General features: G+C 41.4%; 1 protein-coding gene across 1 annotated transcript in view; it reads left to right on the top strand.

The window, feature by feature from the left end:
- vps13d (vacuolar protein sorting 13 homolog D) overlaps positions 1–19,291 on the top strand; it is a 280,943-nt gene that overhangs the window by 42,659 nt on the left and 218,993 nt on the right. Inside the window, exons 12-20 of the mRNA XM_078558176.1 lie at positions 747–929; positions 4,918–5,048; positions 6,203–6,278; positions 6,791–6,970; positions 8,551–8,681; positions 12,573–12,705; positions 13,770–16,019; positions 16,443–16,600; positions 17,132–18,166. Coding sequence (XP_078414302.1) covers positions 747–929; positions 4,918–5,048; positions 6,203–6,278; positions 6,791–6,970; positions 8,551–8,681; positions 12,573–12,705; positions 13,770–16,019; positions 16,443–16,600; positions 17,132–18,166 — 4,277 coding nt within the window. The remainder of the gene's footprint in view (positions 1–746; positions 930–4,917; positions 5,049–6,202; positions 6,279–6,790; positions 6,971–8,550; positions 8,682–12,572; positions 12,706–13,769; positions 16,020–16,442; positions 16,601–17,131; positions 18,167–19,291) is intronic.

Here is a 19,291-nt window from a genome sequence, read left to right as displayed (position 1 = left end):
CCATGTACACAGTGACAGCTGCTGCTGTTCACTTTTATTTTGTATTGCCCAATTTTGGGTCTTTATTCATGTAATGATTCTGGTACTAGTCTGAGAAAGCTACGTGATTGAATTGGGAAGTTATATGAATGTGCGTTGCCTTTGCACAAACTGAATGCCTTGATTGATAACCGCTTAAATTGCACTCGAGGTGAGATAGGATGTTGCTTTTCCCAGGACAGAGATTTGGAGGGAGATATTCTGTTCTATTAATACATCAAAAAAGTCAAATTGTATTTCATTTTATAAAATGGTTAGAATTAGTCACATCCCTCGAGAAAAGTGGCACATAATATCCATGGATGTCTCTTGCATACCAACTTTCTGCTTTTTATTGCGCCAGGAAGTTTGTGTTTCTGACTCTCCCTTGCTCAGCTAATTTAAAAATGAAACCCAGCCTGCAGGTCCCTTACAACAGCATAACCACAACCTTTATGTGTGTCAAATTTGTTACCAATTCGCTTTCAGTTCAGTGTAAATATACCCTTGAATGATGTTTTGGCGTGACTCCGTTTCTCATAGGAGTGATCACGGCCAATTGAAATTAAAAATTTACTGTTGATCATTGTAAAGTATAAACCTTTTTAATATGGCCGATCACCAGGCTGGGATATTGTAAATAATGTACAGTGAGATAATTAGTTATGTATTATGTAATAGTTATTCTTTAAAAATTCAGTGGGCAACTTTTTTTTGTTGTTTGTTAGACACTGATGAAATCTTTGATGGTATGACTGACACATCAAGCATGAACACATTCACAAAGAGGGACCATGTGTTTGTTAAACTGAACTTCCTGCTACAAAGTGGGACTGTCAGCTTGCTCAAACATGATAAGGAGATGGGTCTTGGTAAGACGGAGACGGCCTTTGTGGAACTGGAGTTTTCAGGTAATTTACGAAGATGCTTGAGCGCGATCTTCATTTATTTGTTTGTAGTGAACCCTTGATGAAGAATCAACTTGCATAATGCAGGGCACCACAAACATCATCACTAATAGTAAGAGATAAGACAGGATAAGGTGAAAGTGGTGCGTGTGACGATGCTAAGCTTTTAAAGATTGTAGATGACAATTGAAAAGTAAAGCAATTACAGCTAAGTGATACTTTTAAAATATCACAGACTACATAAATTTCACTAATCTTGGAGTGAAGGCAACTAATCCCTATTTTAGGAACATAGGGAAGCAGGCAAAGGCCATTCAGCCCTTCAAGCCTGCTCTGCCATTCAAATAGATCATGACTGCTCTTCTACCTCAACACCTTTTTCCCACACTACCCCCCATGTTCCTTGATATCTTTATCATCTAGAAATCTATCAATCTTTGTCTTGAATACACTCGATGACTGAGCCTCCAAGCCCTCTCAGGTAAAGAATTCCAAAGATTCACCACCCTCTGAGTGAAGAAATTCCTTCTCATCTCAGTCCCAATTGGCTTACTTCTTATTCTGAGACTCTGTTTCCTGATTTTAAACCCCCCCCCCCCCCCCCCCCCCCCCCCCCCGCCCCAGCCAAGGGAAACATCCTTCCTCCATCTACCCTGCCGAGCACTGTAAGAATTTTGTAATGCTTCAAAGAGATCACCTCTCATTCTACTAAACCCTAGAGATTATAGGTCCAGTCTCCTCAAACTCTCCTCATAGGCCAGTCCCACCCCCCCACAAATCAGTCTGGTGAACCTTCGTTGCAATCCCTCTATGGCAAGTATATCCTTCCTTGGGTAAGGAGACTAAAACTGTACACAGTATTCCAGCAACGATCTGACCAAGGCTCTATACAATTGCAGCAAGACTTCTTTACTCCTGTACTTAAACTTCCTTGCAATAAAGGCTAACATACCACTTGCCTTCCTAATTGTTTGCTGCACCTGCATGTTAGCTTTCAGTGACTTGTGAACAAGGACACCCAGGTCCCTTTGGACATCTTCACCTCCTAATCTCACCATTTAAGAGATACCCTGCATTTCTACCAAAGTGGATAACTTCACATTTTTCCACATATTCCATCATCTGTATTTTTGCCCACTCACTTCGCCTATCCAAATCCCCTTGAAGCCCCTTTGCAACAACTCACATTCCCACTTAGTTTTGTGTCGTCAGCAAATTTGGAAATTTGCATCGACCCCCACATCCAAATCATTGATACAGATTGAATAGCTGGGGCCCAAGTATTAACTCTTGTGGTACCCCACTAGTCACAGCCTGCCAACCTGAGAATGACTGATTTATTCCTACTCTTCATTTTTTGCCCATGAACCAATCCCTAATCCATGCCAATACATCACTCCCAATCCCATGTGCTCTAATTTTGTTTACAAACCTCTTTTGTGGGAATCCTATTGCAAGCCTTCCAGAAATCCAAATACACCACGTTCTATGCTTCTCCCTTATCTATTCTGCTAGTTACAATCTCAATAAAACTCATAACAGGTTTGTCAAAAATGATTTCCCATTCATAAATCCATGTTGACTCTGCCCAATCCTACCATTATTTTCTAAGTGTCCAGTTGTCACATCTTTTATAATAGATTCTAGCATTTCCCTACTACTGACATCAGGCTAACAGGTCTGTAGTTTCCTGTTTTCTCTTAACCCCACTATTTAAGAAAGGAGGTTATGTTTGCTACCTTCCAATCTGCAGGAACTGTTCCGGAATCTGGAATTTTGCAAGGTGACAGCCAATGCACCCACTATCTCTACAGCCACCTTGTTCAACAATCTGGGATGTACATCATCGGGCCCAGGGGATTTATCAACTTTCAATCCCATTAATTTCTCCAGTACTGCTTTTTTGCTAATACTAATTTCTTTCAGTTTCTCATTCTCGCTAGTTCTTTGGTTCTCTGGTATTTCAGGGAGGTTTTTTGTATTTTCCTCTGTGAAGGCAGACACAAAGTTTGTGTTTGGTTTATCTGCTATTTGCTCATTCACCATTATAAATTCCCCTGCCTATGCCTGTATTGGGTCCACATTTGGCTTTGCTGATCTTTTCCTTTTCACATACCTAAAGAAGCTTTTACAGCCCATTTTTATGTTTCTCGCTAGTTTACTTTCATATTCTGTTTTTTTTTTTCGCACTTTCTCGGTCCTCTTTGCTGAATTCTAAAATGCTCCCAATCCTCAGGCTTACTACCTTTTTGGCAACTTTATAAGCATCTTCCTTTTTTCTCATACAATCTTTAACCTCTCTTGTTAGCCATGGTTAGATCACCTTTCCTGCTGGGTTTTTGTGCCCCAAAAGAATGTAAATTTGTTGTGATCCATGTGTTAATACTTCTAGCCATTGCCCATCTACCATCATACCTTTTAATGCAGTTTTCCAATCTACCACAGCCAATTTGCTGCTCACCTTCGTAGTTACCTTTGTTTAGATTTAAGACCCTAGTTTTGGATTGAACTACATCACTTTCAAATTTAAAGTAAAGTTCTATCATATTATAGTCACTCTTCCCTATAGGCTCCTTTACAATGAGAATATTAATTAGCTGTTTCTCATTGCACAATGCTAAATCTAAAATAGCCCGTTCTCTATTTGGTTCCTCAACATGTTGTTCTAGAAAACCATCTTGTATACATTCCAGGAACTGCATTATTGCTAATTAGCTTTATCCAGCCTGTGTGTAGGTTGAAATCCCTTATGATTACTATGTTAGCCTTGTTAGATGCACCTCTAATTTCCTGCTTTATACTGTGCCCTACATTACCATTACCGTTCGGTGGCTTATGAATAACTTCTACCAATGCCGCTGTTCCTTGCTGTTTCTTAGCCCCACCCAAACTGATTCTACATCTTGATCTTGTGATCCAAAATCCTCTCACTGCTGTACTGATGTCGTCCTTTATTAACAGTACTACTCCATCCCTTTTTGTCTATCCTTCCTAAATGTCGGATACTCTTGAACATTCAGTTCCCAGTCTTGGTCACCCTGCAGTCATTGCCTCCATAATGGCAATTAGATCATACCTATTTATCTCTGTTTGTGCCATCAATTAATTTGAATGAATGAATGTTGCGACTGCTGTGTGCATTCAGGTAGAGTGCCTTTAATTCTGTCTTTTTGTTATTTTCGCAACCTCTAGCCTTATCTGCTGGCACACTTAAGTTTGCTGTGTCCCTTTCTGCTACACTCTGATTATCATTTCCCTTGTTGCTACCTTGTTCTCTTGCCTTCTCCTTTGTCTTCAATTTATCACATCCTCCCTCACTTGATCTCTTCATTTAGTTTATAGCCCTCTCTGCCGCCCTAGTTATACGATTTGCCAGAATACTGATCCCAGCACGGTTGAGGTGAAGGCCGTCCCGACAGTAGTTTCCACTTTCCCCGGTATGTGTACGAATGCCCCGTCCATTTCTTCCGCACCAGTTCTCCCAAGTGTGGCTAAGTGTCACTTGTTATTCTGTGACGAATCACCTAACCAGTTATGAATGGGACGTGTTAGAAGGCATTCACCCTAAGGGCAGTCTGAACTGAGGGATGCAAGAAAGAAACCAAAAGCTAAGCCTCCTGGTACCTGGCTCCTACTTGGTGTATCTCTGTAGTGACGCACCTAGATTTGAGAGGTCAGGCATGCATCTTTCCACTTATTGATCACTGTGTTGGTGCTCCAGTCTCCTGAACCTTTTAAAAAAAAATAGCTCTCCTATCCTTTAACATTTTTCAGTAAATTTTAAAAATAGAAGCAAATTTTATTAACACAGAATAGAAAACTGGGAGAGGAGGAGGATGGATCATATGTTGGGACATCAGACAACCATCTCACCCAGTTTGTGTTGAGGAACCTCTTGGTGTTCTGGAAATGCAGAAATGTACTGCTCTGAAACATTTTATTAGCTGGAGATGGGAGAAAACAATTACAATAATTTATTTACCCTTTCCAGGAGTGAAAATTGGTGTGGAATCCTCCCCTCGCACAGAATCTTCACTGCTCTCGGTACAGCTGGGAGGCCTGTTCCTGCGAGACTTGGCTACACAAGGATCCTTATTCCCTGTCCTTGTCTCGCCCAAACAGGTAGGTGTCAACACATGTCAGTTGTGTTTGAGTTTATAATTTCCCTGTCTTTCCTCTGTAACCCTGCAATAGGTAACCCTGATATAGGTATCCAATACCCTTTGGAAAGTCACAGTTGAATCTGCCTCCTAACCACTTGCTGAAGTCCCTCATACCTGATACCTGTAAATTCTTCTAAATCTTATCTGCACCCTCTCCATTGCGTTCACTTCCTTCCTAAAGTATGGTGACCAGAATTGGACACAGTACTCCAGTTGAGACCGAACCACTGTTTTATACAGGTTTATCATAGCTTCCTTGCTGATGTACCCAATGCCTCCGTTTATAAAGCGCAGGACACTGCATGCCTCATGAGCTGCTTTCTCAACCTGCCCTGTCAACTTCAACGATTTGTGCTCGTATGCCCACATATTCCCTCATTCACTTTTGATCAATATGAAGTTTCTTGTCACTCCCATCGGCGGCAGGATCTTTGACTATCCTGACCCCACAATCTGGAATTCTAATCTAAATTTATTTTTTGTTGTCTTATCTCAGCTTATCTTCAAAAGCCTCCTTATATCTAAATTTGTAACAATATCTTTGACTGACTCTTGTAATTTTCCTCCCCACTCCTCTTGGTGCCTGAGCCTCCTTTTGTGAAAAGTCTCATTGTTTAATTATGCTAAAGTCACCATATGCATGAAAGTTACTGGTTAATGCACAATTGATGCACTGATTGGCTCATGCTGTATTTAAAAAATGTTAGCTGAGAAAAATGTCAATGCAAGATAGTTATGTATACAGTTGTCCCAGAAACTATTCTTCTTTTGATCATTTACATTGATTTGATTGTACTGTATGGGTTGTAGAAGTTGGGTTGATTTCCAGGAACTAGATCAGAAGATGTCATAGAATGATGAGACTAAGGTCAGCTGTTAGAACACAATAGAAAATATTCCAATATATTTTGAGCTTTATTTAAAGATAATCCTCCTCAGTAGTTCCAATGTTGGTGTGCTTTTCCTGGGACAGAGAAGTGAAGCATGTCTTCAAAATATAATTAATTTGAATTGGATTAACTCCTGTTGTTTTATTTGAATGGAATCATAGATTTGTAATTGAGGGAACAGAACTCTGAAGAATCTAATCAGTGTGTGACCCTTTTTTACTAGGAAAAAGATGCTGCAAGCTTATCTCAAACATTGGGTATGCGCTCCACGTTCTCTGATGCAACCAATATGCATCCAGGTGAGGCATTATGTTAGAGCACTTCTTTTCCTTTTATTGCTAGTTTTATAACATTACTAGATGAAGGCCACTTACAGTAAAGAGCTAGGCACCAGGAATGGCCAGTTTAAGCCTGGTCCAGGAAGGTTTCTACTTAGACGTACCCCATCCTGAGCTGTCATAAGGGGAGAAAATCAATGGGTGAAGTAAATACAATATGACTCTGACCTGATAGTAAATTAACTTAAACCAAATATTCTATAGTGCCGATGTTAGGTTTTCTCTTTTTAGTTTTTCACAATTATTTTTAAAGGGTGGAGTATTAAGAGTGCCTGAGCATTGAAGCTGTTGAGGGTCTTCAATATCCAGAATTTTGCACCTTGGGATTCAATAGAGCATGTCCTATTGTAGCCAGTTTCCATAATGAGGAGAAAGCACTAATGCCAGAGGAAAGTTGTGAGCATCATATTGCCCAAGGCATGGCCATTTTTGTTTTTTGGAATTGGTTTAATTTTCCTTGTTATATTTTACAGCATTTGGTTCTCTATGTAAGATGCCACCTGTGTTTGAAATGATCTATGAAAAAAATCCAGTTCGGAGTAACTATGAGAGAAGATTGGAAGTCAGCACTCGGCCCCTGAACATCATCTATAACCCTCTAGTTATCAAGAAAGTTACAGATTTCTTCTACAAGGGAAAAGTCCACACCTCAGGTCAGGGGAAAAAAATAAATAAACTCAGAAGTATTTCCAAACGGGTAGATAGAGAATTATTTTAGTGTCTTTCACATTTTCCAACAAGTAACCATTTGCGCTTGTAATTGAGAGCTTTTACAGCTAGGAAAGGGGAAAAGTCAGCCAATTTTCCTACCCCCAGGATGAGATCAGCATAAAGCTCAGCTATAAGGCACATATAATCTGACAACACCCAGCTCTCCCCTCCATCACCATCTCTCTCAACTCTCCTGCTTGCTGTTGGATTGCTTGCTCGACATCTAGTTTTGAATCAGCTACAATTTCTCCTCGCTAAACCTGTTTATGATGAAAGCCATTATCTTTGTCAATAGATGTAAACTCTGTACCCTTGCCACCAATTTCATCCCTCTCCCCAGCCATTGTTTCCGATTGTTAACAGCCTCAACTATTCGACCTAAGTTGAATTTCAAATCCCATATTCTCTCTATTGCAAAGACCACCTATTTCCACCTCTAACTTCTCTCACCTCTGCCATTGCCCACACACATCTGCTGAAACCTTCACCAATGTCTATGACATCACCAGACCCAACTATTCTAAGCTTTCCTTGCTAGCCCACCACCCTCCATAACTTGAACTTACCCGAACCTCTGCTGCCTGTATCCTATCTCGCACCAAGTCCCCTCGCCCATCATTCTGTCCCTTCCTGTTACATTAGCTACTGGCCCTCCAATGCTTCACATTTAAAATTCTCATTTTTGTGTTTAATCCCTTCATGACCTATCTCTAACCTCTTCCAGCTCTACACTCCACCCTGTACTCATTATTCTAACTCTGACCTCTAATTTCTCCCTTCACCTACCATTGGCCATGCCTTCAGCTACTTAGGTGCATATGCTGTGGAATTCCCTCCATTAATACCCTGCTTCAAACCCACTTCTTTGACCAAAGTTTTTATTACCTCTCCTAATATTTCCTTTGGTTTGATGTCCATTGATTTCTCACGACACTGGAGGTTTTTGGCTAACGGTGTAAAATAAGTGCAAATACTTGTTGTTTTTAATCCTCTTTAGTTATATCTTGTTAACATTTGCTGTCATTTGTAACCAATGGCCACTTGTTCCATAGGTTTACCAATACCTGTAAAACCATACCTCAGTCAGAGGTTTAGACCTCAGGAGGAAAGTTGAAAATATGGAATCAAAAATTTATATTTTAGACTATTCATTTTTGAAAAATATTTGGCTCTTGGGGTATTAATGTTCTTGTGTCTGATTCCTGTGTTTGTATTGCTTAAGAATAGGGGAGAGTTTTGAATAAGATAAAAGGAAGAAGGCAGGATGCAGACAGTATTCTCCCATGACCTGAACTACATAAGCAATAACTAGTTGAAATTAGCTGTGAAAGTGCAAGATAATTCCCAAATGGGTCTGTTTGGACTAAATAAAATATCAGTGTGGATATTTTTCTTTTGTACTTCCAGCAAAATCACAGTAATTTTTTAAATATATGTTCTTGGCCTAATATGTAGGATTTAAAGATATCCTCAGGGTTCCCTTTTGAAGTTAGGTTATGGATTTTTTTTTTCACTTCGGTAGGTTTTGGCTATCAGTCAGAATTAGAGCTACGGGTGGCAGAAGCTGCCAGACGGCAGTACAATAAACTAAAGATGCAAACGAAGGCGGAGATCAGACAAACCATCGACCAGCTACTGGTGGGCGAATTCATTGTAAGTTGCATTCTGCATGATTGAACCGAATCATATCATTTTCTAAAACTTACTGCACTAATTCTTAATAGGGGTGTATAATTTAAGAAATTACTTGCAGTGTTGCTCCACCTGTCTTCCAAATACATTGCCTCACAAACTCTTCTCATCAGATTAATTGTTCTGAAATGAAGGAGTAAATTTTACGATTTGGTGGATCGGGTAGCAGACTTCATCAATTGGAGTGGCTATTTGGAATTCATAGTCTGCGGTCTTGATTAAAATTAATGGATGATAAATTGTGCCATCAATGAATTTGTCTTGTTGGCTTGATGCCTGCATTCTTGCCATGCAAACTTCTGGTCCAGGAGCACTAATTTGTAAAAGTTTACCCCAAAGACTCATCACCCTTTATCTCAATTCTTTCCAAGGACCTCAAAACTGTGGAATCATTTGCCTCTTTTTTTTTTCCCCCCTTTCCTCAACAATCCAAGGCTCTTAGACCCTAACTGAGTATTATCTACTACATAAGAGCAGAAGAAATAGGACCAGGAGTAGGCCATTTTGGAGTAGCCTGCTCCTCCATTCAATAAGGTCAATAAAGCCTGATTATGGTCTTTGCTCCACTTTCTTGCCTGTTCTCCCCCCACCACCCCCCCAAATCCCTTGATGCCCTTGTAGATCAAGAATCTGTCCGTCTAACCAGCTTTGAATATGCTCTATGACCCAGCCACTACTGTTCTCTGAGGAAGAGAATTCCAAAGATTAATGACCCTTTGAAAGAGGAAATTCCTCCTTATCTCCCTCTTAAATGAGGGAAAGCTTATTTTGAAACTGTACCCCTGGTTCTAGATTTCCCCACAATGGGAAACGTCCTCTCCACATCTACCCTGTCAAGCCCCCTCAGAATCTTATATGTTTCAATAAGGTCACCCCTCATTCTTCTAAACTCCAATGAATAAAGGCCCAAAATGCTCAACCTTTCCTTATAAAACAACTCCTTTATCCCAGGTATCAGGCTAGTGAACCTTCTCTGAACTGCTTCCAACATAAATAAGGAGACCAAAACTATATGCTGTACTGTAGGTGTGGTCTCAACAATGCCCTGTACAGTTGTAGCAAGACTTCCCTCCTTTTATACTCCATCCCCCTTGCAATAAAGGCCAACATTCCATTTGCCTTCCTAATTACTTGCTGTACCTGCATGCTCACTTTTTGTGATTTGTGTATGAGGGCATTCTCTAATTTACTTCTTCTTATTGACTCCTGCTGGTGTCCAGCAATGTAGGTTTTGGCCTTCCACCTTGGTTTCTCGATAATAGGCTTTTATCCCATAGTGTTGCTATATAATTTACTTGGTGTTGCCACCTTTGATTTGATGTGTTTCCGGAGACCTGATCACATAACATGCAATCATACGATGTCTGATCACACGATATCCGCCTATAGTTTGCAAATGTTATTGAATTATTGCCCCACGGTTTTTAAATAAGACCTGCACAAGTCTTTGTTTCTGACTTCAAACTCTGACATTGACTGCACATGAAAGTTTATTTAGGTTCAGCCCCTGAGGTAGTAAAATTGTTTTTCAAAATCAGACTGTTTTATTGGATAATTATCCTGTTCAATGTCATTGCTCCGCTTAATTTATATCCTCGTATTCAGAGCAGGGTTAACATTCTTGGCCATGACTTTAATAGTTAAAAGTTAAGTGACCACCAAATCACCTCAAGTGCAAATGAGTGTCAGTGCAGATGAGACCTGATTGACCAGAATTTTGCTGGTAAGGCTGACGAAAACTAGGAAGAAAGCGAAGTTAGCATTTGTATTAGTTATCATTAAAACAAAGCATAAGTGGCAAGGTTAACACCCTGATTTCTAAATGTCAGCTGAAGCCTAAACCAGCTTCAGCTGCTTCATCAATGCCTTTCCCTCTGTCATATGGCCAGAAGTGGGGATGTATGCTGGTGATTGCACAGTTTTCAGTTCCATTCACAACTCAGTTTTTGAAGCAATTTGTGCCTCCGTGCAGAACGACCTGAACAACATTCAGGGTTAGGTTGAGAAGTGGCTAGTATCACTTGTGCCACACAAGTGCCAGGCAATGACCATCTCCCAACAAGAGAGAGCCTAATCACCTGCCCTTGACATTTAATAGCATTAGCATAATCAAATTCCACCACAGGCACCACCACCCCCTCACTCCTCTCCTCTCCACCCCCCCCCCCCCCCCCAAAACAAAACCCCACCATCAGCATGCTGGGGTCACCATGGATCAGCTACGTAAATACGGTGGCTACAGGAGCACATCAGAAACTGGAAATTCCGCAGCGAGTGACTCACTGCCTGATTTCCCCAAAACTTTTTCACCCTGACCACAAGGCGCAGGTCAGGCGTGTATTGGAGTACTCCCTCTTGCCTGGAAGAGTGCAGCTGCAACAACACTCAAGAAGCTTGACACCATCCAGGACAAACCAACCCGCTTAATGGGCGCCCCACCTACCACCTTAAACATTCGTCCTCTCCAACACCAGCACACCATGGCAGCAATGTGTATTATCTATAAGATGAACTGCAGAAACTTGTAAAGTCTCCTTTGATAACACCACTGAAACCTGCAGCCTCTATCATCTCGCAGGACAACGGCAGCAGGCACATGGGAGCACCACCACTAAGTTCCCCTCAGACTATCCTGGCTTGGAACTATATCGCTGTTTCTTCATTGTTGCTGGATCAAAATCCTGGAGCTCCCTCAATAACAGCACTATGGGAGTATCTTTACCATACAGATTGCAGCGGATCAAGAAGGCAACTCACCACTACCTTCCTGAGTAGTTAGAGATGTGCAATAAATCCTGGCATTGCCAGTGATGCCTACATTCCTTGAATAAGTGGGAAGCATCCTGTTAAATTGCCAATCAAATCTTGACAAAACAGTACTTACAAGTTTTTGGAGTTTTCTCTCCCACACCGATCTCTCATGATATCAGCAGTTGTGGCATCAGAAGGGATTTCAGGAAAAATCTGCCAGCTTTATCATTCAGATATCAAATCATTAAGAACAGTCCGACCTTTCCTATACACCAGCTAATTTGCCTGTTGAAGCTATTAACTGTCTCTTGAAAAAACCTTTACCACCTTTTTATTATAAAATAAATTTAATATATTTTTTACTAGAAATATATATGCTCTACAATGTTAAAATGTTCTTTCTTAGAAGTGCAAAATCTTTCTTTTTCGACTGATTACTTATTCTCTGTCAGCAAAGTGGCTGTTGAGTGAATACTAAATTCACAATGCATTCATACTTGTGTAGTGTGAAGTCTGGGACAATTATTAAATACGGAGAAAGACAAAATATGTTTTATCCACCATGGTTATAACAAACATACCAGCATAATGTTGACCCTTCTGTAATGGTGTACAGGTTTCCATTAAAATGTACAGGGCATATTCTAATAACGAGTCAGTTCTGGGTAGGGACAGCTACCATGGTACAGAACTGACCCTATAAGGTTGGACTGGGAAGAATTTTGTTTTGACGAGGAACCATTGAATTGAATTAAGTATTACTGTGGGTTCCCTGGCTGAATTTCGACCAGTCTCTGACTCAGGAGAAGTGAAAGTGGATTAGCACAAACTACAAATACAAGGCACTGTTCTCGCAGGTTATTCACAGCAGAATCCTGGAGACCAAATCTTCGTTATGAGGGATTTCAGGATAATCGAGGGATTGGTAACCCAACTTGCACCACAGAAGTTCATGCAGAGAATTGGCTATTAAGTTATTAATCAGCTTGAAATTTTCCACCATTACTGATATTGTCAGTAAGGTTTCAGCAGCAAAAATGGAAGGTAACAGTGCTATCTAAAGAATTTAATAACGGCAAATTTATTTTTTTCTTTCGATAGGAAAATGACAAACGCTGGATGATGAAATTAGATATCTCAGCTCCTCAGGTGATTTTTCCAGATGATTTCAAATCCCCAGATTCTGTGCTGGTTGTTATGGACCTGGGTCGAATTCTGCTGACAAATTTTGGAGGTAATTTTTCTTCAGTCAGGAGATCATTAGCCAAAGTACCTCATAGCTTTGACTTTGATTGTAAGAATCATTTGAAGTTCATAATAACATTGTGTGTATGAATGCGCAGTTTAACAGGTTATGAGCTATCCACCAACTACGTTTGTTTCCATATTACAGCCAGTGGGTTGTGGGTCAGATAATGGGCGGTATCTAATAGAGGTGAGCGGGGTCTCGCTTGCCAACTAGAGAGCCCCGCGTCACCTCTTTTTGGGAAGGCCCACCGAATTAAGTGCCAATCAGGCATTTAACTAGACAGCAGCAGGCCTACCCCAGTTCAAGGACCCTGGGGGTGGAAGTCCCACCCACCAAGAGCTGCTGGTCAATAAAGGCCAGAAGCTCTTCATTGATCAGCTGTTGCTGGTATTATCCCCATCTGAGGCCTAGGATCACCCATAGACCCAGGCACAGTGCGTGATAGCAGGAGGGCGTTTGCAGGGGAGGGGATTTGGCAGGAAGTGCAGGAGGGTGGCTCCCATTCCTGACGCCATGCACTTTGAATCTCTTCCTCAATTGTTCTTCCCTATAAGTGCTTGCTCATTCCGAGTATAGTTCTGCTGTCAGGTGCCTCATCCAAGTGATCAAGAACTGGGACTCTGATTATCATTCTCCCTCCATGTGTGCCTCCCCTTCAAGCAGTTATTTTGACTCTTGCTTCCACCCAAACTGAAATTGGCTAATTCAACACACAAAGGGATTTGAACTCAAGATCAGAGAGTAGGACGTTTATCAATTGAGCCATCAGGTCGACCAAAGGTAGAATAACTGAGATTAGAAACAAACCCAATGAAAGAAATCTAGAGGTGAATCCATAATTAGAGGCAAAACAGATTTTCCAGATAACAGATCAGTAATTTATGATTAATGTCAGTTACAGCAGGGAGCACCTTTACACAACTAAAATCTATCAATATCATGAACCTCAACAAGTGAATCTACAACCGGTATTAATTCACTGTCATGAAAACTGCTATCAATTTTCAATGAAATTAGTGCCACCTTAATTTCATTCTTTGTATTTACAGATGAGCCAAAAGGTAGAGCCAATGTAGAACTTTCAGACCAAGACGAAGAGATCAGTGACGATGAGTACAAGACTCCACTTGCCACACCGCCCAACACCCCTCCTCCAGAGCCTGACACTGATCCTGCAGCAAAGACCCCAGAATTCCTGACATTAGGATTTACTGAGGAGCAATTGCAGCAACATTTTATCAACAATAAACTTTATGAGAAATACTCGCTGTCCTTTATGGACATGCAGATCATGGTTGGGCGAGTAAAGGACAATTGGAAACATGCTCAGGACAGCGAGGTTGGGCCAACGCATGTTGTTGAGAAATTTAATGTACTGTTGCAACTAGAACGGCGGTTAATATACACCTCTGACCCAAATCGTCCTGGTGCCATGCTTTCTGGGACCTTGCCTGAGCTTAAAATACACATAAATGAGGATAAAATCACGGCATTGCGCAATTTTTTGTCGAGGGTGACCGCTTCCGAGGTACAGCAGAAATCGAGTGAACAGCAGTCTCTGCGACGAGAAAATATCTTTAAGAAAGTGGATAGCCGAGGGAAGCTGCTGGATTCAAAGATGAGCCTCACACAGAGTGTAATGTCACTTGAGCAGCATACTCGTGAGGTACTGGTCGAGTCCAAGCTGCTCCTAGCAGAATTCAAAGTTAATTACATGCAGTTGGGAGTTGAGAGTTGTGGACGATACATAGCTGTTTTGAAGGTTTTTGGCATCAATTCCAACTTTGTGAAAAGGCCTTATGATAGTGAAGTGATGCTAACTGTGCATGGGTTGTTACTGGTGGACACGGTGCAGACCTATGGCTCTGACTTTGACTTGCTAATGGCTTCACACAAAAATTTGAGTTTCGATGTTCCCACTGGCAGTCTTCGAGATAGTGGAGCACAATCTCCTGTCTCTCCTCACCCTCCTCACTCTTCAGTCACTATGATGGCCAATGGTGCCTCACAACTTAAGGATAAAAGCACATTGAATAACTCTTCAGCATTGGAAGTGCAAGAACCAGCATCCTCTCCTGCTCAGGACCAAGATGTCCTGATTAAACTGGAATATCAATTTGTGAGCTCTGACTGTCCTTCTATGAACTTGGACAGCTCCTTAAAGGTCACGTCATTGCAAGTCAATAACCTGGACATTATCCTTAACCCAGAAACCATGGTAGAACTCATTGGCTTCCTACAGAAGTCATTTCCAAAAGGCAAAGAGGACACAAGTCCACAGCCTCCACTTATTGATCCAGCAATGAGTTTTGAGGAAAGAGAGTCTATTCAGTCTACCTATGATCAGAACACGCAGGTGGCAGTAGAAATCCATCGACTCAACGTGTTACTCCTCCGGACTGTTGGGCTTGCAAGTGGTGAAAAATTAGGGAGAAAAATAGCTACGGCTAGTATCAATGGCACAAAGGTAAATGTTTCCATGGGCAGCCGATTTGAAATGCATGGGTCCCTTGGCTGCCTTCAGTTAGTGGACCTGACCCAAGATGAAGTAAAGAACCATTTTGTGGTAAGCATTGGAAATACAGAAGCATATGAAGCAGTAAGTGACTTTGGTTTCTTCCAGTCTATCTTCATGAAGTCTGAAACTGAGATGAACCACAGTGAAGCACTGAGCTTCAAGTTTGTTGAACGGTCAGAGGAAGAGTTTTTGCTGAATCTGCACATGGCATCCTTACATTATAACCATTCACCCAAATTTCTTAAAGAACTCACCTTATCCATGGATGAACTCGAGGATAACTTCCAAAACATGTTGAAGAGTGCAGCTTCCAAAGTTTCCACTGTTCTAGTGAACAAAACGGCAGAGTACAGCGAGATGGTCTTGCTTTTCGAGAAACCGCGGAAATCACGGGAAATGTTTGGTTTTGAACTTGACGATGACATAGACGGTGGGATGGAATCTCCTCAGCAGAACCCAGTAAAATTAATCTTGAACATCAACATTGAGTCACCAGTGGTCGCAATTCCACGAAAACCTGGAAGCTCGGAGTTGTTAGTTGGGCACTTGGGCCGGACCTCCATCCAGAACTTTGTGACTGGCGAGGATGATTCTGAGAGAAACCGGCTGCAGGTGGAAATTAAAGACATTAAACTGTATTCTCTGAGTAACAACATACGTAGCTGCAGGCCAGATGCCAGTGAATCCCCTCGGCCAGGTTCGGGTGCTGCCAGTGCTTCCAGCCAGGAAGAAATGCACTTCACACGACAAGATTTCTTCGACTCTGTGCACAAGGGTCAAGGTCAGTTCAAGGTCATTTTTGTTTTATACAGGCCAAATGTGAGTGAAGTCACAGCTCCCTGAAGGCTCATTTAGCCCTGCATTGCCCATTATGGATATGAACCTAATGGATCAAGAAGTTTCAATCCTTGGTTTGTGCTACATGTAAGTATTGCGTGAGGACAGAGCCAGACATGATTGTGAGCCTTTCCTTGAATGACAGTCACTGCCTTTGATGTGTGGAATGGCCATTTAGTCTAGGTACTTTGGAGTATCTCACCTCCATGGAAATTTGGGGAGAAAATTATGATTTTATTTTAAAAAGGAGCATTGAAGTCTTCATTTAATGCTAATTAGTGCTCAATAACACTTAGTTCGAGTTAAAGACCACTGTATCACTTGGCAAAAGTTGTACTACCTTCATATTCTTAATTATTCTTTCCAGCCTTTCACATCTTGAATGACACCACAATCCAGTTTGTTTTAGAGAAAATTCCTGTTGACCCAAATCCAGGATTGTCTTTCCCAGTTGTAAATTCTCCAGATTCCTTTGAGACCACCAGTAAGATGAAGATCGAGGGAAAGTTCGTCAATCCTCTTAAGGTAAAAGAGTAAGATCATGCCGATTTCTGCAGGTTATACTTTTGACTAGTTTTCAGAATTGCATGGAGCCAGCCTCATAAATGCAAGATTTTGTTGAATTGTCTGCTCCCATTCCTCTATAATTAGAGACACACTCATGGCACAGTGGGATTCCATCACTACCTTTTGAGTTCTCTTACAATTTTTGTGGCTTCCTCTGATATCCTCTCAGGCTCATTCAGTAATCATTCCCTTAAATGGTTGTGATGGCTTGCATTCAGTAGTATGCTTGTTCAACTAAACCCCCTACCCTACACCCACTCCCCCTACCCCAACCACCCTGTTGTGGATTGCTAAAAAGCATCATAAGAACAGAAAATGCTCAGAAGACTCATTAATTCAGGCAACATCTCTGTTAATACATCACATTGATAGTTTGTCAGGCATCCCTATTCTCAAATTGAGTGGGGCTGTTTTGACACATTGCAACTACATGCTATATCAGGTCCTAACACAAATGTAATAACCTATGATTGTTTCTTTGGTTTACAGGTAATGTTGGCAAAACACGTTTATGAACAGGTCCTACAGACATTGGATAACTTGACACACAGTGAGGATCTCAGCAAAATCCTGCACAGTTCAAACACTGCCACTCCAGAACCTCGCAGTGCTTCTTCAACATTGAGAAGCCCAAAATTCTCTGATTTCCAACGAGAGTGGAAAGGGAGCGGGCTTTTTGGCCAAGTGAGCTATCCGTCAACTCCAGTTGATTTTCCAATTCCAGAATCAAGATCATTCACCCAAATTCATGCTAATTTCTGCATCTCTGAGCTGCAGGTTCAGCTATGTGGGGATCTCGCTCTGGAATCACAAGGTTTGGTTAGCTTAATATTTCAAGACTTTGAAGTTGAGTTCAGTAAAGACCAGCCTCATACACTCTTTATTCAGATCGCTCTACGGTCATTGCTGATGGAAGATTTGCTGGAAAAGAACCCAGACTCGAAGTATAAGCATTTAATGGTGTCTAGAGGAGCACCAAAGCCTTCCAGTTTCACCCAAAAGGAATATTTGTCCCAGTCTTGTCCATCTGTTTCCAATATAGAATATCCTGAGATGCCACGATCACTGCCAGCCCACATAGAAGAGGCACAAAATGTCTTCCAGTTTTACCAGAGACCGACCTCCACACGAAGAAAGCATAAAGTGAACAAAGACGCAGAGTATCCCCTGACCCCTCCACCATCCCCAACATTGAAAAGCTCCAAAGTGCACTGTGCTAGAACAAATTTTGACGATTCACTAGTACACATTAATATTTTCCTGGTGGATAAGAGGCATCCAGAATTTTCCACATGTTACAACAATGTCAACAGGAATGTGGATGTGGATTTCAACTGCTTGGATGTGCTGATCACACTTCAGACTTGGGTGATGATCTTGGATTTCTTTGGAATTGGCTCAACGGCCAACAACCATGGCTTGAAACCTCCAGTGGAGGAGCTCCAGCATCAGACAAGATCTGATGAAGCAGGCGCTCTATCTGAGGCAGGCCAGGAGCCAGTAAACACAAAGTTGGATCTGAAGGTTATTTTGCATTTTATTGGTTAAATGCGCATGAACTACGCTGTAACTAATTGATAGGGATCCTGGTTGTTGTGCATAATTTAAATACACATATATATGTAATGCTCCTTGCAGAAATGCTTTTGACTTTTGGCTCAGTTTGTTTACAGGAGCATTCTGTGTAAACCATTAAAAGAGTGTTGACCCAAAAAATTAATTTTTTAACATAATTCCATACTTGGGACAGCAATTGGGCCAATACACACACACTATCTGTTGGTATTCCTGGATAGGGGCATAATATGCCCACAAATAGGTGGGGGCCTCCAAATACAGGAATGATGTCATAAAACGTAATTTCTGCACTTTTACCCTTAGCAACACTAGATGCAAGGTACACTTGTGCAGTCAATCATTGTATGAAAATCGATTGATATCTATTTCCGTGTCATCTGGTCCGTCTACTAATGCTGAAGCTGGGTTCCTTTCTGAGTATCCTCCCGCCCCCACTCCCGGCCTGAGGCAGGCAGTTCAGTTAATGGGCATCTACTTGATGCAAGCTAATGGCCGTAATATGAGAAAGTGGGACAGAACCAGGTCCAAAACACCAGCTGTCAGAAGTTCTACCCTGCCCATAAATATGGTGCCACATCTGGCCGTTGCAGCTTGCATAATATTTCCGAAAATATTTTAAGGGTGTCATGGAGGGTTGCAGATGCCCCATTGGGTAAACAAATGCCAGGGATTTTAATCTATTTGCCAGACCTGTTCTCATTGAATTCAATCAGTACAGTTGTGCTTCCTGTTGTTTTGAGGTTAAGTGTATGGTTGCTGCCTCTCCCATTCGCATAGTATAATTCTGTATTCACTCAGTGTGATTTGTTTGGAATTTTCACTCTGGCTGACTTGCTACATCAGCGATGTCCAACCTGCAGTCCTCTAGGTCCTGGCAGTTTGAATGTTGAAGCCTGCTCAGTCTTCTTTGCACTTCTATTTTTTAATTGCTGCTTTGTCCTGCTTGATTTTGGTTAGCCAGCAAGTTTGGAAAGACTGTTCTTAGCACAGTTACCTAATTGACAAATCCTACATCAGACACCAGGGTCTGTTGGTCTCAACCAATGATTATATAAGCAAATTAATAACAAC

The sequence above is a fragment of the Cetorhinus maximus genome, chromosome 15, assembly GCF_964194155.1.
Source record: "Cetorhinus maximus chromosome 15, sCetMax3.hap1.1, whole genome shotgun sequence".
Taxonomy (NCBI): domain Eukaryota; kingdom Metazoa; phylum Chordata; class Chondrichthyes; order Lamniformes; family Cetorhinidae; genus Cetorhinus; species Cetorhinus maximus.
Note: the sequence above shows the minus strand (reverse complement) of the source record. Positions and strands in the feature narration are given on the sequence as shown.